Source organism: Bombus vosnesenskii, unplaced genomic scaffold (assembly GCF_011952255.1).
Source record: "Bombus vosnesenskii isolate JDL3184/JDL3185 unplaced genomic scaffold, Bvos_JDL3184-5_v1.1 scf7180000014364, whole genome shotgun sequence".
Taxonomy (NCBI): Eukaryota; Metazoa; Arthropoda; class Insecta; order Hymenoptera; family Apidae; genus Bombus; species Bombus vosnesenskii.
This window is the reverse complement of record NW_022883439.1, coordinates 1-25,051: the sequence shown is the minus strand read 5'-3', so window position 1 is coordinate 25,051 and position 25,051 is coordinate 1. Positions and strand designations below refer to the sequence as shown.

At 45.4% G+C, this 25,051-nt stretch overlaps 1 protein-coding gene, 1 long non-coding RNA gene and 1 other non-coding gene across 3 annotated transcripts; 1 reads left to right on the top strand and 2 right to left on the bottom strand.

Annotated features, from left to right (window-relative positions):
- Positions 1-497: 497 nt before the first annotated feature.
- LOC117239841 lies at positions 498-884 on the bottom strand. Its single transcript, XM_033505672.1, has one exon. It carries the CDS (start codon positions 882-884, stop codon positions 498-500), a length of 387 nt encoding a protein of 128 aa, XP_033361563.1.
- A 15,173-nt stretch (positions 885-16,057) lies between these two features.
- On the bottom strand, positions 16,058-22,392 carry LOC117239842. Its single transcript, XR_004494545.1, has 3 exons — positions 22,349-22,392; positions 16,606-16,690; positions 16,058-16,171 (listed from the first exon to the last, which is right to left on the bottom strand). It is a non-coding gene; the product is annotated as an uncharacterized LOC117239842 (long non-coding RNA).
- Positions 22,375-22,493, top strand: LOC117239843. The gene has a single exon (XR_004494546.1). It is a non-coding gene; the product is annotated as a 5S ribosomal RNA (ribosomal RNA).
- The last annotated feature ends 2,558 nt before the right edge of the window (positions 22,494-25,051 follow it).

The following is a 25,051-nucleotide window of genomic DNA, read 5'->3' as shown; positions in this document are numbered from 1 at the left end:
TCTTCTACGTTTGACGGTTGCACGAAGCGGCAACATTGTTTAGCCCGGAGTTTATTTGTTCTTACATTACTTAGAACCTAACGGTCTTGATACTCCGAGGCAAAACAACATGATTTGAATTGTGTTCTGACTCATGAGCCGCTGCATCATCCCCTACCAGTGATAACGTTTTTATTAAGTTAACCTTTTGAAATATTTATAGAGCTCCCTTCTGTCGTCGTTATTTTTTTTCTAAATTATCGATACAGTCGATCCGACAATTTACGACGTCTAACCGAAACCTGCCTGGAACCAATCGGTAAAGCGGACTCTACGTCCGGACCGCGCAGCATACTTATTCCTGGTGTTCTCTTCCGCGGTTTGATCGCTGCTTTCGCTGTTTTTGTCGTGCGCGTTCGCCTGATCAACCGGAATTAGTATGTTACGAGATACGGCGGTGTTTCCTTCTATGTTGTTCGGAACTACAAACGCCGACTTTAAACGATCTATGGAAACCGTTACGTTGCGATTATTAATTTCGGCGGTGTAATTTTTTCGCCTCCTTTTATGACTTTAAACGGTCTCCAACCTATCACCATACACAAAGCCCCGTGCGACACCGTGTGGTAGGCAGTAGACGTGCGGATCAACGCAGCCCTTTGTGCCCCTTTTACAATCTTCTTGTTCTTGTCTCTTCCTAGGGAAGAGGCCCATATCGGTGCGCCATACAGAACCACAGACTCCCAGATGCCGTAGTATAATCTTCTGACAACATCCGTTGGCCCATTTACATTGGACAGTAGACTCCGTATGGCGCCCAGGAACCGTTCCGCTTTGTTACATACCGTTTCAAGGTGGGGGGAGAACCCCCTAGCATTGTCCAACAGCACGCCTAGGTATTTCATCGCACAACTAGTGGAGATCTCCCCCCCCCCATGCCCCGCGTCAAAAGTAAAACTGATTGGAATCCACTTCCTCGTCAGCAGTAGTACCTGCGTCTTCTCCCGAGCTAAGTGGAGCCCCGCATCACTACCCGCATCTGGTGGCCATACCTATGACCGCCCGGATCCTCTCTTCGATGTCCTGGGACTCTCCAACCTTAAGTAAAACCGCCAGATCGTCGTCCTTGATCCGGTCCAGTATCTGCAGCACCCCGTCGTACACGAAGTTCCACAGCAGCGGTCCTAAGACCGACCCCTACGGAACCACGGCGTACACGTTCCTCCTTACAACGCCATCCCGGCAGTGTACTAGTATTTTCCTCTCAGCCAAGTAGTCCCGAATCAGATACTGCAGCCTTCCTGGTAGCTGCCTTCTTCTCACTCCATCCATGATCTTCCTCCATCTCAATGTATTAAAAGCATTCTTCACGTCGAGGACGACCAGAACGCACACCAAGTCCTTCCTTCTACATTCTTCAGCCACCGCAACCGTCCTATCCAGGGCTTCAAGAGTCCCTCTCCTTCTCCTGAAGCCATACTGATCCCTATGAAAGGGGTCTTCCCCAATGCTCCTCTCGATGAACAACTTGAGCGTCTGCTCCCACACTTTACTCAACGCCGACAGTATGCTGATCGGCCTGTACGCCGATGACGTTGTCGGATCTCTATTTAGCTCGAGTATGAGGACTACCCTAGCCACTTTCCATACCGCCGGTATTCTTTCTCTATTATTAATACCGTTGAGCACGTCCAGGAGCACCCTCGTTCTTCGCTCCGCCACTATACTAACGATATCACCAAGAATCCCCTCCACACCAACCGCTTTCCTTGGGTCACACTTCCCGACGGCTATCTTTAGATCCTCTTCCGAAATCTCCAATCTTTCTTCTCCGTCGGGTGCCCCACATGGGATCCGTAGTTCTTCCTGCATCCTCGGTCACGGTTGCTGCCTGGTGACGAAGAGGTCTTCCAGAATGCCCGCCACCCTATCTCTTCCGACGGGCTCAGCTGGTGTCGACCGCGTCATTTTTGCTCTTACCACTCGATACGGCCTGCCCCACGGATCCTGGTCCAGGGTAGCACAAAACCCCTTCCAACACCAATCCTTACTGCGTTCGATCGCCCTCTTTACCCGCCTTCTCGCCTCCTTAAAAGCAGCTACCAGATCTTCGGCGTCTTCTCTTCGGGCCGCCACCACTCTTTGCGCTCATCTCCTACTCTTTAAAGTAGCGCTCCTTAAACTCACAAGCTCGCTGTTCCACCAATAATTAGTGCTCCTTCTTCCTCGCGAAAGGTACCTCTTCTTAAGTTCCACGACACACGTACGCTCCAAGCTCTTTTGCAGTCGATCGCCGCATACCGTTCCGTCAGATTTTAACCCAATTTCGTTAAAATTATTATCCATCTCGATTAAAAATTTTTCTACATCCAAGCCTTTCGTCAAATACTTAAAACCACATCCTACCGCCCGCTTAACATTGTACGTAAACGTATGCAATAAATAAAAATGATCAGATGCTGAGTATCAGTCGAAACCGTACTCCTCCTCCAACTCAGACTCATTCGTCGATTAACACTCAGTATATCGGGGAAACTAGTCCTTCCATTTCTCAAGAACCTATAGTTTCCCATCGTCTTTATCGGCAATAACTCATTTTTAGTAATCACGTCTAGTAGGCATGCTCCCCTCGGCTCCGTCTTGTCCCCCCCCCCTTACATAGGCATCAAAATCACGCCTACTCATATTAGGGGAACAGTACCCACTGACGCAATATACCTCATCTACCCTAACTCCGACGATCCCTTTTTTATGAATCAGGGTGTCATGTCTCGCATGTCTACCGTTAAACAGGGTGGCCCAAATGGATGCATCCCGACCCTCGTCATTAAACCAGTAAGGCAACTGCCTATAGGGCTCGGAGATGGCTACTATGTCCACCCTGTTTTCACAAACGTACTGCATCATCAGGTCTTGCGCAAGTCTGCATCTATTTAGATTAATCTGAATGACCCTAATTGGGTCCCCCTCTAATGTTTCTAACACCTAGGCGCACCATCGGACACGCCAACGAATGAGTTATATGCTTTACGATCACACTCCCATACCTCGTACACATGACACATTTAGGTTCTTTGTTACACTCACTCATAACATGTTCCGCACTTCCACATCTACACAGTTCCCTGCCAGAACATGTTACCATGCACTTCGCCACCGCGTGCCCCAACATATGGCACCTAAAGCAGCACTGCACATTTGTCAATTGTCTCACCGAGGCTACAGTCAATACAGTTTTCAGCCTCCTGTCTCTCTCTTCACTGGGAACTCCGATCGCAGGGAGTACCACGACCGCCACCTGCGTGCCCCATGGTGTCATCTTCATAGATTTCACTGCAATATCGATATTGTCCTCGATCCCTCATTGCGCCCTAATATCGCCCACCAGCTCTTCCTTGCTAGTAAGGGGATCGATATTTTTTATCTGCAGGGTCGTCCTGTTCACCAGAGCAGCCTCCTCCGTAGTATCCCTCAAAGCGGCCCTCAACTTGGCCGCCGCCTCGCTAACCACCACCATCCTGTCAAATTCGATCAGGATATGGCCCGCTCTCGTCCTACGGACCCCCGTGGCTCCCTCCAATATGCTCCTCGCCGCCATTATCTTCTTATATACTTAAAGCCATTCGCATCCTTCTTCCACTTTGACTAAAATGGCTTCCTTCCTCCTCCTATTTCTTGGTACGCCTCTCTCTTCGGTACCAACCTGCCGGTTGTTTCCCAGACGCACCATCGGGGTAGCTTGCTCTAAGGGAGCTCTCCTCTCCCTCTTCCTTCTTTCTACCCTCATCCATCCTTCGGAATCCTCGCTGAAGTCCTGTTCACCCCTTGTCGTTCTGGTCTCCCCCCACACGCCTCGGCGTATGTGACCTCTCCTCTTCGGGGCCTCTTAAGCTCCTCCACTCTCGTTATTTCAGCCAGCGATACCACTTTCCTCTTTGGATATCCGTCTTTAGCCATCGTCGCTTCCTTCTTCGTTTCTGTCCTGTCTGCATTTCTTCCTATATCGACAGGCACTCTCCTTCTCCTTCTCCTTCTATCCTTATGCCCTCCACATTGTTTCAAGGAAGACAGGATACCTTTTATCAAATTGCCTATCTCTCTAATCCCCTCATCCTTGTCTTTGTCCAACTTTAATTTTTTAACAACCACATTAATAATTTGGACCGCTCCTGCCAGGGTTTGCGTGAACCCTTTCAGCTCAGCCCTGGAAATCATGACGTCCTCATCGTCGACGTCACTCGTCTGCGTATCGTCTCTCGCGCCATCTTCGGCTTCACTGGCCATAGCCGATCTCACGGATTTAGCGCTGATGTTTTTCTCCACCACCCTCTTTTTTTTGCGTGAGAAGGGGAAAATGCTATTACGCATACCCAGAGACCCGCGTCTCCGGATTATGTAGGACTCGGCAGGTGACATCGCCATATCCACTAAAACTCCCTCCTCTTTCCTCTGATTTGTTAGAGACGGACAACCCTAGCAGAGCCGATTAGCATTCATCAGGGTTGTCCTTAACCGTGTCGCCGCATATTATCGTCGCGTACTGATGCCGCTCCTCCTATTCGCTGACGGCGTCGCCTTTTCCATCTCTCTTCTGTAGTTCATTATACCTTTACAGAACTCTCTGAACTTCCTCCAGTATTCATCCTTGGTAACTACGGTGTCCACCAAGTTGTCCACGCTTATCCTGACACCCAGGAAGTTCTCCAACTCGATCCACTGTCGATCCACTTAGGGCACACAAATAAGACATGCTCAGCGTCGTCATTCGGGTCTCCACAGTCCCAGCACTTAGTGTCGACCTCTTACCGATCCTCTTACGGTATCTGTTGAAGATACCATGTCCCGTTAGCATTTGCATCGTAAAGTGATCGATGTCTCTTCTATTCCTGGCGAATATGGACGCATTACTTATCAATTTCTTGATGAAATTATCCTTTTTATAATTGCTCCATTCCGCCTGCCACTCCGTTATGACCTTCCTCTTTAGTTCTTCCAAGTCTTCTTTCATTTCCGTATATCTCTCGATCACCTCATCTCCAACAGCTAAGGTCTTATAGATCCTCTTCCTCTCATGTACCTCCTTCAACATTCGGACTTTAATGTAGATCGGTAAGTTTCCGGTCAATAAACAAAGCGCCGCGTGAGATACAGTGCGGTAGGCCGTGGATGTGATGCACAGGGCAGTACGTTGAGCCCTTTTTATGACCTTATTTTTCTCGTATTTCATCGCATCAGCCCACACAGGCACACATATGTTATTATGGATTCCCACACGCTATAATAAAGCCTGCGTGCCAAATCAGGCGGGCCATTAATATTCGGTAGAATTCCTCGTAATGCTCCTATCTTGATATCCGCTTTATCGCACACCGAGGCAATGTGCTTGTCAAATTTTCTATTCGTGTCAATCATGACACCTAGATGTTTTGTGACCTCCATCGTGTTAATAGCCACGCCGTCCACATTTAGGCCGATAACTTTGAACACCCTCATACCAGTAATGAGGATTATTTCCGTCTTGTCCTTAACCAGCGTCAAACCCACATTCGCACACCAGTCGCACACAGTTCTCATGACCTCACCTACTTTTCCACTCACGCCTTCATTCTTCTTCGGGGCACATGTGATTGCCAGGTCATGTGCAAACGCGATCATTATCTTGTTGTCCAGCCTTTCTAATAAACGGTCGTAGACTATGTTCCATAGGAAAGGCCCCAGCACAGATCCTTGTGGTACCCCAGCCGCAACCAGATACTCCACCGTACCAAACTGATTGCTAACGATTATCCTCCTGTCCGTCAGATAATTTTTCCCAACTAAAGGTGTTGAATGCATCCTTGATGTCCACTACAATCATCAAGCATATCATCATCATTTTCTTCTTGCAGGTGTCCGCGAATTTAATCATCTGTGTAATCGCGTCCACCGTACTCCTTCTTCTACTGAACCCATATTGTCTCCTATGAAAAGGGGTGTCTCCGCTCCCATACATCTTTCGATAATCAGCTTCAGACACTTTTGCCACACTTTGCTCAAGGCAGGGAGTACACTTATTGGTCGGTATGCATTAGGGAACTTAGGGTCCCTACCCGGTTTGCTGAGCAATATTACGTTTACTGTTTTCCAGCATTCCGGGATTCTAAAAGAGTCCGTGATAATGTTAATCACCTTAACCCTGTTCGGTTGTTTATTAACAGCTTAACAATATCACCTGGGACCCCATCTATTCCCACCGCCTTCTTTCCGTTGATTCTTCCGATGATATCCTTAACATCTTCCTCATCGAGCTTCATGTTATAGGTGATGTTCTTCGACCTCGCTTAGCTCCTGTCTGCGTCCAATGATGAATAAACCATTTAAAATTTCCTTCACCTTGTTAACAGGCATGTCATTTGGAAGCCCTTTTTTGTTACATCTGTTCATAATCGTGCGATATGGCTTTCCCCGCGGGTCCCTTTCTAGTACCTCATAGAATTCGGCCCAGGCTCTCTTTTTACTTTCAGCTATCTCTCTTTTCAGCTGTCTTCTTAGCCCCTTATAGCTACTAATAAGGGCTTCGATCCCACTATCCTCCTTCCTCCTTGCTCTAGTTATTTTCATTAATACTTTGTGAGCCTGAGTTCTCAATTCTGCGATCGTCTCATTCCACCAATGGTTGCTGTACTTCTTGTTTGTCATACAGCTCACCTTCTTCAGCATCTTGTCACATGCTCCACCATACATTTCCGTAACATCTCCGCCTTGTCCGCGTCGTCCGTCGCATTAAAATTCTCTACGTTAGCGATCTCGTCAAATTTAGTTAAAAATATGTCGGGTGCAAGACCCTTCGTCACATATTTAAAGAATTTAGTTCGATCACTTACGGTCCTCGTTTTAAAAGTGTGAAATATGTATAGGTGGTAAGTCGTTGAGTGGTTGAAGAATTTGCGCTGCCCCCAGTATGGAATGTCGATAGAAGTTGATGATACCAAGGTACCTCCGAAGTTTTTTAACAGTCGCGGGTAACGGTACTTTAACTATAGCGTCAACGCGTTTAGACAATGGTTTTATCCCCTCGGCGGTGACGGTGTAGCCGAGAAATTGGATTTTGCGCACGCCGAATTCACATTTTGCGAGATTTATTACGACCCCGTACTCGTCGAGGCGTTTGAACGAAATCCGCAAGTGTTCGCGGTGTCGTTCTTCGGTATCGGGCGCGATTAGAAAATCATCAATATAAGCGTAGACGAAATCGAGGCCTCTCGTGATTTCGTCCACGAATCTTTGACACGTTTGGGCGGCGTCTCGAAGCCCAAACATCATGCTAGTCACTTTAAACACACCGAAAGGTGTAGTAATCGCGATTTTGGTACGTCCTCCGGCGCGATCGGAATTTGATGGTAAGTACGAACGAGGTCAATTTTGGAAAAGATGCGCTTGCCATACAGATTCTGCGCTAAATCCTCAATGTGCGCCGGTGGGTACCTATTCGGAATGGTACGGGCGTTCAATGCCCGATAGTCGTCACACGGTCGAATCCCTCCGTCCTTTTAGTGTACGATGTGTAAGGATGATGCCCACGGGCTTCGCGATGGCTGCATCACGCCTTTCTTGATCATGACTTCAAATTCCGCCTTCGCCAGCTTGAGTCGAACGGGGGCGAGGCGGCGTGATGTGGTGTGGACAGGTGTTCCAGGCAGCGTGGTTTGGCGTAGGCGGGCGTTCCGGGTGCCGTGCAGATATGTTGTTGCACACCATGCCTTACAGAATTCCGCCGGAAGACGGGCGGTCGCGTTAGAGCAGGGAATTCCGATAATAATCTGCGGTACGGTGATTCCTCGTCGATGGTTTTGATGGATCTTACGTCGGCTGCGCCGGCGAATCCCCTAGTGAACAGCTGCGTGGTCTTGTCCAGTAGCCGTTTGTTTCGCGGGTCGACGAGTAACCCGTAATGGCTCAGGAAATGGACGCCGATGATGGGCGTTTTTACGTCCATCCACTTGAAATCAATATTAATATTAATACACAATATTAATTTCGCTATCTCAAGATCACGTCGGAGTCACCAATCTGGAGAATTAGTCTTTATTTGATTGAGCGAAATAACGAAAGCGAATTTACTACTATTACAGTAAACAACTACACCGTCATAGAAGTTACAAAATTTGTTAGTAGAAATGGAAAGATAGCAACGTAATTGCTTAGAAGTGCTAGAAAATGTAAAACAAGAAAGAGCAGAGAGCAGTCTCATTGGCAAAAAAGGATTCGCTAAAATAGTAGGTCTTGCGATAAACCGTACAACGTATTTTGCAGCGATATAAGCATTTGCAACATGCAGCGCTACGACCTTAGATATTCACATCTCAACGTAAAGAAAAACGTATAGAGCTCATAAAGATACTTATACAGTATATAATGTAGAAAACATTAAAGAAATGCAATCCGTCTAGTTGAACGGAATTGTAGAATATTCAGGAAGTTCCTAACCAACAATATATTATCTACTATATTGTAATTTATCGTATATCGACATATGTTGGAGATATCTATAACAAATCTAAAGATATAGATATTGGTCATCATATCGTCGAAAGCTCTATGCAGATTGGACAATGACACAGCAACGTTTTGAACTTGTGATATATATTTATGTGACGGGGAATTTGAATAATTTGGCAGACTCGTAAATAATTATTAGTAAAAAAAAATAAAAAATTTGCGGTTTGAAGTTTGACACAGTAAAGGGAAAAAGATGAACAACGTGATTCGCTTAAAACGCGCAGAATTATATACAGATACATATATAAAAAGAAGGAAACTATAACGATTCCAATCTTTCGTTTATACACTCAAATCACATAATCGCGTGAATAGCACACAGTTTTGTAACAACTTTACTCAAGGAAATGGACCCAATTATTTTTGTCAGATACGCGATGCAGGACATCAATTTTCTAAACACGAAGACGAGATCCTCCTTATTTCACAAACGAATACATTTGTATACTTCGAATGTAGAATCATGCTTTATCTGTAAGGAAACTATATCCAGAATTTTAACTTGTTTCTCTTAATACAAGAATTGTGCAATGTAATATAGCAACAATAATATAACATAATATTAAGTTTCAATTTGAATAAATGAACAAATGAAACATTTGCTTATGTAATGCAAACAAAACTATACGCAGTGAGGTTGCAATCGATGGAAAAAGTTGTAAGATGCAAAAACTTCTTGAAGAGAACTAATGAACACCTCAAATATATTTGAAACTTGAAAATCTCATAAACAACCCACTTTTCGATAAATATGCGGCATTTACTACAGACGTATTTGCATTTTCTTGTACAGAAAAATGCAATTCGCGTAACTTGACCTCCAGTTGCTAAACAGGACCACAACGTTTCACTGCTTTGACTGCGGACAACGTACTCCGTCATTTCCTCTTTTATGTCGTTGCAGTCATCCATATACGAGTTACAATACTTCTCGTACCATTGAAAACTGGCTATAGTCACGGTATAAGTGACAATACAATTAATACAATGTGTCAGTGCGGTAGTACTGTTAGGTAGATGATACATTTACACTGTACATGGGAATGTGTGTTTAAGCGTCAGAGGACGTCCAGGTCTTAGTTGGGACACCAGAGACTGTCCCGCCTCCACTCGCAAGTGCCCCCTGTGCGAGTCGCTCGGGGCGCCCGCGAACCACAGGATGGACGGAGAGGCATGCACCCCACCGAAAGTCAAGAGAAAGCGACCGATCCGCCAACCAGCAGCAGCAGGCGCGGAAGGGGCACCAGGAAGCGCCGCCGAACCAACAGCGGCGGACGGCCGGGAGGAGGCCATGGAGGTGACCACATAATTCAAGCACCTCCTGCAATGCAACCTCGGTAGGTCGAGGAGGGCGCAAGATCTGCTCCTTCAGACCATCCGGGAGAACGAGGTCGCCCTGGCGGCGGTGGCCGAACCGCATCGCATTCCCGACTCGCCCAACTGGGTCGGGGACCTGAACGGATCCGCAGGGATAACGTGGACAGCAGCCCCGGGCGTCCTGCCGGACCGTGGCAGCGGCTTCGTCGCGGTCGAGTGGCAGGGAGCAGCGGTGGTGGCGGTATACGTCTCTCCAAACATCGACCTGGCCGCGTACGGGGACTTCCTGGATCGAGTCGGCGAGTGCATCGGAAGATGCCTCCCCCGCCAAGTACTCGTCCTCGGGGACTTCAACGCCCACTCGACGCAATGGGGAAATCCCAGGACCAACTCTCGAGGAAGGATGCTCACCGATTGGGCAGCGGGTCTGGGGCTCCTGCTGGCAAACAGGGACTCGGCGAGCACCTGCGCGGCGTGGAGAGGATCCTCGGTAGTGGACATCACGTGGGCCACCCCGGAGCTACTCAGGCGAATCCACGATTGGAGGGTGGCCGAGGGGGTGGAAACGCTATCCGATCACCTCTACATACTGATGGAGGTGGCCCTGGGGGGCGAAGACGACGCCGGAAGACGACGACGACCGGGAGAAAACCGCCGCCGCCCGCCATCGCGATGGCGTTTCAAGGAAAGGGACAAGGAGATGCTACGGGCGGCCACGATCGTATCCGCCTGGAGCTGGGACGCCCGACGGACAACCGGGCAGGAAAGCATCGACGAGGAGGCGGAGAAGCTCCGAAGATACATGTGCGCGGCGTGCGACGCCTCGATGCCGCGCTCCGTTCCAGGGGGGAGACGCGACCAAAGAACGTACTGGTGGACTCCGGAGATCGCGGAGATGCGAGAGAACTGCGTTCGGGCCCGCAGAAGATTCCTAAGGGCCCGCCGTCGCAGGCTGACGCGCGATGAGAAACAGATCTCCAGCTGCTACGAGGAGTACAGAGAGGCGAGACGCACTCTTCAGCGGGAGATCAAAACCGCGAAAGCTCGGTGTTGGACGGAACTGATCGAGGAGGTCGAATCCGACCCGTGGGGACGGCCCTACAAAGTAGTTACGAAGAAGCTACGACCCTCGGCGCCCCCACTGACCTCGAACATGGATCCGGCGTTGCTGGACAACGTCATCGGGACGTTGTTCCCGCTGGAGGACACGGACACGAGCCAACCAGCGCCATCCTCCCCCTCTGTCGACGACGACGACGACGACGACGAGGAAGCAGCGACGACGAGGAGGCAGCGACGACGACCGCAACAGGATGGAGCGAAGAACTGCGAGTGACCGAAGAAGAACTCTTCGAAGCAGCCAGGAGGATGGCATCCCGCGACGTGGCACCCGGTCCGGACGGAATACCGGGCCGAGCGTGGGTGGAGACGATCGTCACCATGGCTCCCCGCCTGCGACACCTGTTCACCAGATGCCTAGAGGAGGGCGTCTACCCCCGGTCATGGCGGACGGCTAAACTGGTTCTGCTGCGGAAAGAGGGCCGCCCGCCGGACTCGCCGTCCGCGTACAGGCCGATATGCCTGCTGGACGAGGTGGGCAAAATGCTCGAAAGGATCATCGCCGCCCGGCTGGAGGCTCACATGACCGAGAGGGCGCCCGGATGGCACGACAGCCAATACGGATTCCGCCGCGGCCGCTCGACCGTGGACGCGGTGAAGAGGGTGAAGACCATGGCCGAGGACAAGGTCTCTCGAGAAGGGGTGGCAGTAGCGGTATCACTCGACGTCACCAACGCCTTCAACTCGATCCCCTGGCCCAGGATCGTGGAAGCCCTGCGACACTTCGAGGTCCCGGCGTACCTGGTAGGGATCATCCGAGCGTACCTGACCGACAGATACATCGTCTACGCCGGGAAGAACGGGGAGGAAAGAAGACGGATCGAGCGCGGCGTTCCGCAGGGGTCGGTGTTGGGACCGATACTCTGGATCACGGCCTACGACTCCGTCCTCCGATGTCCGATGCCCCCGGGAGCAGGCATGGTGTGCTACGCCGACGACACCCTGGTCCTGGCCGGGGGACGGTGGTGGCACGACACGGCGAATCGCACGGAGGACGCCGTGGCGTGCGCGGTGCGCGCCATTCGAAGGCTCGGCCTGACGGTGTCGCCGGCCAAATCCGAGGCACTGTGGTTCTACGACCAGCGACGAAGAGGAACACCTCCTCCCGGACTGTCGGTGAACATCGGCGGAGAAGAGGTCCCGGTGAAACGCCAGATGAAGTACCTGGGTCTCACGATCGACAGCAGATGGACCTTCGGACCGCACTTCGAGCAACTGGTCCCGAAGGCGACGGCCGCAGCCAACGCCCTGTGCGGCCTCCTACCGAACATCGGCGGAGCAGGATCGAGAATCCGCCGACTCTACGAGGGAGTGGTTCGGTCCCGAGTCCTCTACGGGGCACCCGTCTGGGCCAGAAGCTTGACGGCCAGTCGCCGCAGCCTGATCTTGCTGCGGAGGCTGCAGAGGACGACCGCTATCCGCATAGCGAGAGGCTACAGGACGACATCGTACGCGTCGGCGACCGTGCTGGCGGCATCCCCCCCGTTCGAGTTGCAAGCCTTGGCGCACGAACGCGTGTACGAACACCAGAGGGGCCCGACACCATCGACCGCCAGCTAGCCGGCCCCGAACATCCGGGAGGAGGCGAAGAGGGAGACGTGGGAACGATGGCGCTCGCAGCTGATCCAGGAGGACGCCGTGCGGCCGCTCCGGGCCGTTCGCGCCGTGCTTCCCAACTGGGAGGCCTGGAGGGATCGAGGCGGAGCGCCGCTGACCTTCAGGATGACGCAGGTGCTCACCGGCCACGGAGTGTTCGGCGAGTACCTGCTAAGGATTCAGCGAGAGGCGACGTCCGTCTGTCACCACTGCGAGGAAGAGGAGGACACGGCGCAACACACGCTGGAGTTCTGTCCGGCGTGGGCGGAACCACGCTCGAAATCGGCGAGAACTTAGCCCCCGAAGCGGTCGTCGCGGCCATGCTCAGAGGGCGCCAGGAGTTCGCCGCCATCCGCACCTACTGCGAGCAGGTCATGCTGGCGAAGGAGCGGGCGGAAAGAAACCGGGAGTGAGCTCGCGATCCGTCCAGGACATCGCAGCGCCCGAGGAACACAACGCGCCGCAGAGGCGCGACGCCGCCACCGGCGCCGCCGCGGCCACCGTAGAAGCGCGAAGAACCAGGAAGTGGCGTCAGGGGACGGGGTCCCCAGGATGACGCAGCAGGAGCGAGGCGCTAGGGGGCGTGGTCCCCCCTAGCGGTCCAAGAAGAGCAGGACGCCTCCCTTCGACAAAAAGGAGAGATAGACGCCCGGGGGGAACCGGTAGTAATTCGGGAGAGATCCCGGGTGCATCTCGACTCAGGCGTCAGGACAGGCCACCGTGGAGGTTTTAGCCGGTACGAATCCGGCACTACCCAGCGCCCTCTCCCCGGAGGGCGCGGGGCGCCTATGAAGGTTTCCTCCACGAAAAAAAAAAAGGTCTTAGTTGGGACAAAAGACTGTTGGTAGCTGTTAGAAGCATCTAGAATAGTCTGTTTGACAACAAGCGTGCGTGTTAGAAGGTTATCGAGGTCTTCAGAGTGTAATATATATGTATCGATGTTGTGTGCAAATAAAGCAATTAATTTATTATACCTTAGCAAATGCATTCCAACCAAACAGATGTATTGTCAACAATTACGTTTCTCATCAAAACACGAGTGTCGAACCCACCCAAAATTTTCAAACCAACGTCACTGCACTCAAGACTATCTATAGATAATATGCAAAGAAAACCCTGAAAACACCTGAAGTCAAAAAGTTATCAAGTGAAAACATATTTAGTGCTTGCACAGGAGACTAAAATCAATCATCGCTGTATGAAAATTGCAACTGCTTATGAATGCATTTTCGACTTGGATTTGAAAATCCTGTAAGATGTTCTTATTGGCATTTGAGTCTATTGGGACAACCATCTCATATGGACTGCCTTAAAATGTATGGAGTTTATTGTTCTGAATAACCTATTCCTGAAATGGGACTCCTGCCAAATTTTAACTCAGGTAGTTTTGTGAAATTACTTAATCATATGTCGCACCGCAACACTAGTAAATTTGGATATCAAAAATTTGATCTATATGAACGTCTGCTGAACTCGATGTATGTTTTTATTACCATCATATGATATTGCTCCATATCATGAAATATATACATGCTGTAATAGGAATACTATTGAGATCTAATCTCTTCAAATGAGCGAGTGGCAAATGACGATGCGTATTGACAAGGTTGCTCGATGAAGATCAATTACGTATTGTGTCCGCGGATTCCAAGAAATGAGTGCCTAAGTAGATGGAAAAAGGAGAGGAAACAGTTAGCTCACAAAGAGCTAATTATTGTAAGGGAGGAAAGCTAAAACTCCAAATAAAGAACAAAAAGGAACAAGCGCTTATGACGTTATCGTTCCTGGTCTTCTGTGTTCGGTCACAATTACCTACATCGCTCTTACAGTATATTGTAGCAGGTTGTGTAGTATATTGGAGCATATTGTATTATATTTTGAAGCGTACTATCTCTTCGATCACTTGTTTTCACCATTAAGACAAAAGAATAAAATGCTGATTGAAGATGCTTATTGTGGTCTCAACTTAAGAAAGGAGACACTTCTTTTGATGTATATTCGGAACGGGAACATGTATCAACCTCGATGATGACCTTCATTGTTAGATTGAATTTTAGGTTTAAAAATTTGTATTTCACAATGTGGTAGGAAGAGGATAAAACAAATTGTTAGTAATACTGAAAATTATATTTATTTTTACTGAAATCTCTAAAATTGATACTAAGATCAGTGAAATTATTATTTTTCTAAAAATATTCAAGCCTTGAACTTTTTCTTCGTGGGGAGATCCTCATGGACACTGTCGGGGTAGTGTCGGACTTACCGACTAAAACCCCACGATAGTGTCACACGCTCAAAAAGACCACCGCTTAGAAACCACAGTATAAAAACCCTCCAAAATAAGCGCTCGAATCAATCTGTTAAAATATTTTGACGCAGTCTCTTGTAATACTTCGAATCATTCTGTAACACTTTAAACCGTTACTCTGTTAGATCTGCATAATAAACTCTATTATCATATATAAAGGTCAATTTCTTCACCTTGGCCTACTTAACGCCTAATAGAGGTGCACCGCGACCTCTTTCGAAATTCAAGCCTTGGACTGCTCCGAATATTCATCGGATTTAAGTATTGGATACAAAAAATATTTGGGTAAATTTAGTTAAAAAATGTTTTCGCAGAAGGAAGTCAGTTTCAAACAGTAAGTTAACTTGAGAGAATTAAATTACTAAGTTCTGGCAGAATAACATAATTTTGCATAAAAATAATTAAAAAATGAGTATGTCGAAACATTGTACAAAAAAGCAAAGCATGAAGTGATATAAAAAGTGAATGAAAAGTGAAGTGAGTTTATTCGTTTTACAACATATTTTGTATAACATGCTCTATCAGTTTGTTACCTCAAATTTGCCTTTTATTTAAATTTTCTTACATAATTTTCATAATATATTCATGAATAATGTTGAATATATAATACAATTCTATAGACCTACTACGAGAAACAGATCTTAAAAACAGCAACACTAGTAAAGAAGAAGTGTTCTTCAAGCCTAAATCCAAATATGATATAGTACTGAAAAACTAGGATTAATATATCATAACCAGCAAAATGTATCTTCATAATCTATGTGCTACTAGCGATTTTCCATATGTTCAACGAGATATGCAATACAGAGAACGTATAAATTTGTTTCTTTATTTTTGTTGAGTCACAAATCAGAATATTGAGTACGTTATTTTCCCGCGGATTGTAAAATCATAAATTGTAAAAGTGTCACGGCTCATTTTATTATCGTAACATCTGTTCAAAATTTGTCAATGTATATTGCAACCTGGAGATTACGGTAGTGAATATGCAACAATCGAATGGCCCAGCGAGAAGGGCTCGGTCATTATATTTATTCTTATCGTGAGTTCGATAACGAAATATCGGGTTTAACAGTCGTATACAGAGCTCTATCATTCTGGATTATAGCCTCTACAATTCCTTCTTGCTTTTGGCATTTTATCTACATTGTAATAACAGTTTTGACAAATGATAAGGTCGAAGATATTTTAATTAATTGGTAACAGTAAGTGAGTAATTATCCATACACTTCTGGGTGATAAGCTGGAAGTTCTCCATTCCAAGGACCGTAGAATTCCTCTCCTTGTTCTTGTTCATAAAAAACGACGCCCATACTGTATATAATAGGAAAAGTTTTCATTATTAACGTGTTGCTTTTCTTTGTTGTGTTTGGTCCGCCTGTTTGTAGTCTCGTCACTATCTATTGCGACTGCGCGTTAATTTTAATTTATTTATATGTATTGATCGTGGCATTCCTTTTACTTCGATTTCAATATTATAGTACTTAAAAATATTGGGAACTTTATGAGGTTCTGTATATCCGTTTGAGATTTCCCTCTACTAAGTTCTTTCATTAAATGTAACAAATCTACCATTTTGAAATTTTGTTTATTGATCCGTCTGTTGTAATATTCCTTAGATTTTATTTTCAGATTTTATTTTAGATTTATTTTATCAGTGAGGTGGTAGGACATGTACGAGGAAGACCTGACAGTTTTACCAGCACGCGTTGCCTGGGCCGTACTGGTATTCTTCTTCGCATACTCACCGTTTACTCGACTTCACTGATCAGTTTATCTCTCTGCGTCTCTCTAGCCTTTCCTCGTTTCCATTCATATAGGATGCCGAGGTGCCTGAAACAGAATGTTTTCTTCTGGGGTAGGGATCAGTTTTCTTTATCGAAAACACTTACGCTTTATTGTAAGTCATAGGGTCTATTCTTTGATGACATCCTGACCTCGGACGTCGCATTTCACAGGCCAGCACATGCGCTTGAACCCTGAAACTTTCTTTATGGCCATGAACCGCTACAATAGGAATTTCAAGGGAGCACTTGGTCAATAGATCCTGTATGGTCAGGACATATTTGTCTCCCTTTTGTGTTCTCGATAATGTAACCTAGACGTCCAGTAATAATTTTCTTCCCTTTGTCATCTTTCAATATCCCCACTACGCACGTGTTCGTAACCGTCTGCTATTTTGGTTATATACGCCTTCTTCCGATTATTTGATGAAAGGACTAAAGGAATATCGATGGGCCATTAGGCCTATTGAAGTTTCCCGACACTTTCGGCCTGTCGGCACCTACGCTTTATCGCAACACTGTATGTGTTTCGTCGGCCTTTCGTAAACAGTGTTCTGGCGATGCTATAATATGTACCAAAGAAACCGTTGGAGAAAGAATTGTTCTTTGCGCTACGGATCTTAGAAAAAGCGTACACGCTCGGAAGATAAACGAAGGTAATCTCATACATTTTTATTATAAATTAAAAATTTCTCGTCTCGTAACTTGATAGATTGATCGTGAGAAAATTAACGAATCGACTCAAAATGTGTGTTACTTATCACGTAGTCTCGATATTCTACGACAACTAATGTATGAATGTAACATTTAAACACAATAACGATTTCGTCAAATTCCATCGGCATCAGTTCTACCCCATTAACACCTTTGGTAGCCGAAGTTATGCACAAGTTGTTAAGGAAATCCGAGGATTTGGGAATACAAATAATTGACTATATTTCCCTCTGAACAGTTATTCATCTATCTTACACTCTGAAGAACGTCTTGCACGCACGCTTGTCGCCAACCGACTATCCTAGATTCTTCTAACATCTGGCAACAGTCTTTTGTCTCCACTAAGACCTTGACGCCCTCTGGCCCTTACACACACACTCTCATGTACAGAGCAAATGTATCACTTCCCTAACACGCCTCCTTACATTTATACTGTACACTTAATTTTATTTACATACTTGTCGAATTAACAAAATATTTAACATTTATCGCTTTATTTACATTTCTCTTATTTTACATTCATCCATGACCTAAACCTTTCAAATTTCTCTCTACACAGTGCCTTCGTAAAAATATCCGCAGTGTTTTCTTCTGTACTTACTTTTATTATGTTTATCTTATTTTCCTTTACGTACTCGTGAACGTAGTGGTAATGAACTTCGATGTGTTTAGAATTTTTTGTAAAAGTTCCGTATTTTGCTATACTCATTACTCCAGAGTTATCCTCATAGATTTTTACAGGGTTATCGTCTACATTTACATCGAAGATTTTCATTAGTTCTCTGATAGTCATTACTTCGCTCACCGCTTCCGATAGAGCAACATACTCTGCATACGTCGAGGCTTTTGTCACACACCTTTGTTTTTTAGACTTCCATCCAATTACATTTCCATACAATCTAATTACATACCCAGAAGTCGATTTCCTATCTATATGATCTCCTGCCCAATCAGCGTCCACATAACAATCTATCGTTTCGCACTTTTCATTTCTTTTATAATGTAGCCCTAAATCTCTAGTCCGGTACAAATATTTCAATATTCGCAAGGCATATTTAAAATGTGTCTCGTTACAACAATCTTGAAATCTACTCAGATAATTCACACTATAACTTATATCGGGTCTGGTATTTACACTAATATACAGCAATGCGCCAATTAAATTCTTGTATCCAATGTCCTCTCTATTTATCTCAGCTTTTTCAATTTTTAAGTTGGTCTCCATAGGTGTACAGTACAATTTGCTGTTATGTAATTTATATTTGTTTGCTAATGATTCTATGTATTTCTTTTGGCTTAATCTCATTTCATTTTTTAAATAATCATACTCTATATTTATTCCAAGATATTCTTTTACTTCACCTAAATCTTTCATTTCAAATTTATCAGTTAATAATTTTTTTACACTTTGTATCTTCCCTTTGTTTTTACTACAAATCAACAAATCGTCTACGTATATTAACAAATAAACAACATTTTCTCCCTCTCCATAAGTATATAGGCACAGCTCTATATTGTTCTTTTTAAAACCTAATCTCGTCACATACTTATCAAAACACTCATACCAGTCCCTCGGACTTTCTTTTAACCCATAAAGCGCTTTCGATAATTTACAAACTCTATTCGTTCCGTCCGCATATCCCTTTGGATGATTTACATATACCTCCGAGGTTACTTCACCATTTAAAAAGGCAGTTTCTACATCCATTTGCTCAATTATTAATCCATTTTGACAACAATATGATAGCAATATCTTAAAGGTCTGATTACTCGCCACTGGAGAATATATGTCATCGGCTACGTTTCTTTGTTGAAATCCCCTTACCACTAATCTAGCCTTATACCTGTCCTCTGATTTTTTCGTGTAAACCCATTTTACATCTAATACTTCTTTGCCTTTTACCCTTTCTACCAATTTCCAAGTTTTATTCTTATAGAGACATTCTATTTCCTTATCCATAGCCTGTTTCCAAACTTCATTATTTTCGCAACAAATCGCCTCCTCAAATGTACGAGGGATATCTACTTTACAATAATTTGCATGCATCTCGCAAATATTTTCCTTTTCTGGATACCTTACTGGAGTTTTCTTAATACGTGTAGATCTCCTAGGAGTGTTTGAGCTTTCAATACTACTATTATTTTCATCTTTCCTACCTTCTAACTCTTCCTTATCCATACCGACCAATGAATAGTTATCTTCGCTATCATTTCTATCTGCCTCTGATGAATTTTCCTCAAAACCGATACATTTAGTGTCTGTCTCTATGACCTCTACATGTCTAGCTATTGTTATTTTCCCACCTAATAAGACTCTGTATCCTACTTCACTATATCCTAATAGAATTCCCATATCTGCCTTCTTGTCCCATTTGGAAACTCTTTTTTGTTCTGGCCTTCTTACAAAAACTTTACTTCCATATAGATGTAGATTTTTAACACTTAGTTTTTTCCCGAAGAATATTTCAAAAGGTGTCTTTCTTTCTATAGTATTCGCTAATATTCGATTTTTCAAGTATGCCGCTGTACAAACTATTTACGGCCAGTACCTTTTATGTACTTTCGCTTCCGCTAACAGGCAACGCGCCATGTCCATCACTGTTCTATTATACCTTTCCGCTGTCCCGTTTAATTCATGTACGTATGTTGGGCAATTATTTATTCTTATACCTTTATCCCTAGCAAATTTATAAATTCGATTATTTAAATATTCTTTACCATTATCGCATCTTAATATTTTTAACCTCTTGCCCGTTAAATTTTCGGCTTCATTTACGAACTGTACGAAAGAATCAAAGACCTCATCTTTTGATTTTATACAATAGATCCTAGCTATTTTACTATAATCATCGATAAATGAAATGAAATATTTTTCTCCATTGAATCCGGTAGTCTTAAAGGGACCACATACGTCCGTATGAATAATTTCCATTATTTCCCTAGCCTTAGTTCGATTATTTTTGAAAGGTAAGTTATGCATTTTGCTTTCTATACACACCCTACATTTCAAAAGTTCCTTTTCAAATTCATTCGGTATGCCAGTCACTAGCTGCTCTTTACCCAAAATCTCTAAATATTTAAAATTTACGTGTCCTAGCATCCTATGCCATCTTTCCTTTTTACTCATACCACTACGTTCGGCGCTGTTTACTAAGTGCTTCTTCCCTTTCAATATACTTTTTATTCTATATGTCCCATTCTCTTTGAACGCTACAGCTGTAAGTTTATTATCCTCATCTATTACTTTCGCAATATTTCCTTTGGAAATAACCGTATTCTTATTGTCTGTTAGTTTACCTAAACTAATCAAATTTGCGGACATTTCTTTCGCGTAAAATACTTTCCTCATATTTATTTCATTTTGTTTTCCGAATGCTTCAAAATAACTTATAACATTCCCAACTTTTGTCGCTTTTATCGGTCTATTATCGCCTAAATATATATTTACCGGTTCTTTTAGGTCGATAGATTTATCGAAATAATTTATATTATTAATTATGTGATCGGTACAACCGCTATCTAATAGCCACACTATTTCGTTCTTACTTATTTCATTCGTCTCACTGCTGTTTGCTGCGTGCGCCGTTGCTGTCCATATGCCTGCTCTTGAGTTTCCATGCTCGCCCGTGCCGGTTGTTGATTGACGATGAAAGTTTCCACGTCCTCTGCTCGTATTGCCTTTGTTCCCTCTTCCTCTGTTTCGACCACGTGTTGGCCCATGCCAATAGCCGTTACTGCTTCCCGCTTGGACGCCATTTTGACACTCTCTCGCAAAGTGTCCTAATCTTCCACATCTGAAGCATCCTTCCTTTTTTGCAGAAAAGGCGTTGGTTTGCCTTTCTCCTCGATTGGATTTATTTTTCTTCTCTGCTATCTCTATTTTATTTTTTACATACGCTACCGTTTGATCCTCTTCTTTCAATGCGTCTATTATGTCCGCTATGTAGCTGTATTCTTCGGGTAACGTATTCAGCATGTAATTCAGCTTTTCCCTCTCACTTACTTTTGCGTCCGCACTTTTTAATTCATTCATTAATTTTTTGAAATCGTTAAAGAATGATGCTGAATCACTGTAGTTCTCCAGTCTTATGTTTTCCAATCTCCTTCTGCATACGATCTGCAGTGCCGTCGACTCTTTCAAGTACATTTCATCGAACCTTTTTATTATATCATACGCCGTTTTTCCTTCCCTAACATACTCCAATTGTCTGTTCGATATTGCACTATAAATTATATTAATTGCCTTCAAGTCCTTCTTGTCCCAGTCTTCATCGTCTCTTTCGTTCTTCATTCTAGTTGTAACAACCTCGCATTCCTTATATTTGAGAAACATCGTGATTCTTTGCTTCCACATTCCATAATCCTCACCATCGAATATAGGTATCATGATTTCCGATCTCTCCATTTTAATTGATTCTTCCTTTTTTTCTTTTCTTACTCAAGCGTTCCTACGTGCTCGAAGTATATTTCTTTTTCTCTGAAAGTTTTTTTTTTCTTTACTGAAAACTCACTCGCAAGATCGTAACCACGCACTAAATATCTTGCAAAACTAGTAACCACGCTCTGCTACCATGTTAAGGAAATCCGAGGATTTGGGAATACAAATAATTGACTATATTTCCCTCTGAACAGTTATTCATCTATCTTACACTCTGAAGAACGTCTTGCACGCACGCTTGTCGCCAACCGACTATCCTAGATTCTTCTAACATCTGGCAACAGTCTTTTGTCTCCACTAAGACCTTGACGCCCTCTGGCCCTTACACACACACTCTCATGTACAGAGTAAATGTATCACTTCCCTAACACAAGTAACTAACTAAACACCACCCTTCAACAACCAAAATCAAAACAACAATAACGACGCTGCAGAAATCAAGGAACTGCTCAAGCAATCCATCAAAAACACTGAAATGTCAACAAAAATATGTGAGCAAAATGCAGTACTCAGACAACGAACACAACAAATTACAGTCATGCTACAACTACTTACAAACACGTTAAGTAAAAAATAGAAATGCCAACGCCCTGACCGCGCTGAGTGCACTCGTTCCCGTCAGATCACGAAAGTTAAGCAGCGTCGGGTACGGATAGTACTTGGATGGGTGATCGCCTGGGAACTCCGTGTGGCGTTGGCGAAGCGCGCTGGCGGCTCAGCGCCTCGAGGCCGCCAAGCAGTCCGGTAGGGGAACCGGGCTTCCTGGCACGGCAGCTCCAGCGACGAGGCGCGGTGTGACAATGGCCACACACCGCTCCGGGGCCTCTCTCGATCGCAGCCAGGACAGGACGGTCATCGTGGAGGTTTTAGTCGGTTGGAGTCCGACACTACCACGCCGCTTTCCCCAGAAGTGGTCTGGCGTCCGTGCGGATTTCCTCCACGTAAATATAAAAAAAAAGTAAAAATAGAAATGGACACGCCGAAAATAGCAACTAAGAACTCCAATGGTCTACAATAACGGGCCCTCGAAATGAAAACATTTCTGTATAACAATAATATTGACATATTACTTATTTCATAGACATATTTCGCTCCAAAAAGCTACATGAAAATACTATATTGCACCATCTCCAGGCAACCCTCGGGAAAAGCACGCGGAGGTCCTGTGTGATAATAAGAAACGATGTCAAACACCACTTACATAGTCAAATTAATCAGGAACACGTTCAAGAAACCACCGTTACAATACAGACTAACAGCAATTACTTCCAGATATCAGCAGTAAATGCACCACCGCGACACGAAATGACATTACAAAAATGGGAACAGTATTTCCAATCGTTGGGTGACAAATGCATCGCAGCGGGAGACTTTAATGTTCCATCGTATCACTTCAGCGCTCGCTCCCTGCCGACTGAACGGTAAAGACAGCAATTTCGGCGCCGAGCTCAACGTGTTAATTGCCGCTTTCAACTGTCGACGTAGGCGCTCTATCATCCCGTTGGGTGCGAGACGATAGGCCGTCGTGTGTAAATGTTTGATACCGAGAACCGGCATAGTTCCTTAAACAACTGTGACTCGAATTGGCGTCCTTGATCGGTTGTTATTTTCGATGGTACAATGGAAAGGAGAACTGAAGCAACGGTTGACGCTTCCATGTCGGGTATTGCTTCGGGCCAACGCGACAACCGGTCGATACACGTTGGACAATATCGGTAGCATTGCGAATATTGCATCACGATATGTGTATGTGTATGTGTATGTGATCAAATTTACCTTTTTGTTTGCGTGAGGAGGGGAAAATGCTATTACGCATGCCCAGTGATTCGTGTCACCAGATTATGTGGGACTCGGCAGATGGTATCGCCATACCCACTAAAAACCGCTCCTCATAATCCCTATATTGCGGTACTCGAGGTACCAACCCGGTACAATTCGACATTACTTCGGGTTAGCCTCTACGCACACACGTGCCATCTTTATCCATCTTCTCTTCTTCCTTACATATTTCTTCTCCTCCTTCTTTCCCTTCTTCGCGAAACCTCCATCTCTCTTTCTTTTCTAAGCTGGCATTGTATAGCCTTTGTGCAGAATTGATAAAATTTGTTCCACAAACAATACTCCGCGGCCATTTTCTCTAGAACCTGGTTCTCCAGACTGAACTCATCACCAAGTTCAGCCTCCAAATCCGCCCTCTCCACTGCCCATTTGGGGCACCAGAAGAGGACATGTTCGGCGTCATCCAGAACGGCACCACAATCCCAACAACTGGTATGTGTCTCCTTACCGATCCTATGTCGATACCAGTTAAAGATACCGTGATCGGTCAGGATCTGCATCGTATGGTAGTTTATCTTTCTGCTCTTATTGTAAAACGGGTCGTCAATCAGTCTCCTGATCCAGTTGTAGGGATTGTGAAATGTCCATTCCAGCCTTCACTTCTCCTCCGCTTGAGTCTTCAATTCTTCCATCTTTTCATGCCATCTGCTAGCCGTTATCTCAGGATTTCTGCTGAGCTATTGCTGTCTCTTCTCAGAGAGGAGGCCCATATCGGTGCGCCATACAGAACCACAGACTCCCAAATGCCATAATATAATCTTCTTACTACGTCGTTAGACCCGCTCACGTTAGGGAGTAGGCTCCGTATGGCGCCCAAGAACCGTTCCGCTTTGTCACAAACTGCTTCAAGGGAGGGAGGGGGAATCCCCTAGCACTGTCCAACACTAACCCTAGATACTGCACAGTTCGGCTAGTGGAAATCCTCCCCCCATCCCCCACGTCAAAGTTAAAACTAGTCGGTATCCTCTTTCTCGTTAAGAGGATAACCTCCGTCTTCTCCCCGGCCAAGTGTAATCCAGCCTCGCGACACCACATGGTCGCCAAGGCTATGACTGCCCTTATCTTCTCTTCGATACTCTGGGACCCTCTGACCTTGAGTAGAACCGCCAGGTCGTCGGCGAACGCTACTGCTTCAGTATCCTTCTCCCGGTCCAGCGTCTCAAGCACCCCGTCATACACGAGATTTCACAGTAGCGGTCCTAAAACCGACCCCTGTGGAACCCCCGCATAAACGTTCCTCCTTACGACACCGTCCCGGCAGTACACCAAAATACTCCTCGCGTCAAATTGTCCTCTATTATCTCCTGTAATCGTCCCGGTAGCCATCTCCTTCGCACCTCTTCCAACATCTTATCCCACCTTAAGATATTGAAAGTGTTCTTCACATCCAAGGCTACCAGAACGCACACCAGGCCCTTC

What these genes read in the sequence shown, in the direction of transcription:
- LOC117239841 (XM_033505672.1), bottom strand. Translation starts at nt 884, where the DNA reads ATGAAATACCTAGGCGTGCTGTTGGACAATGCTAGGGGGTTCTCCCCC.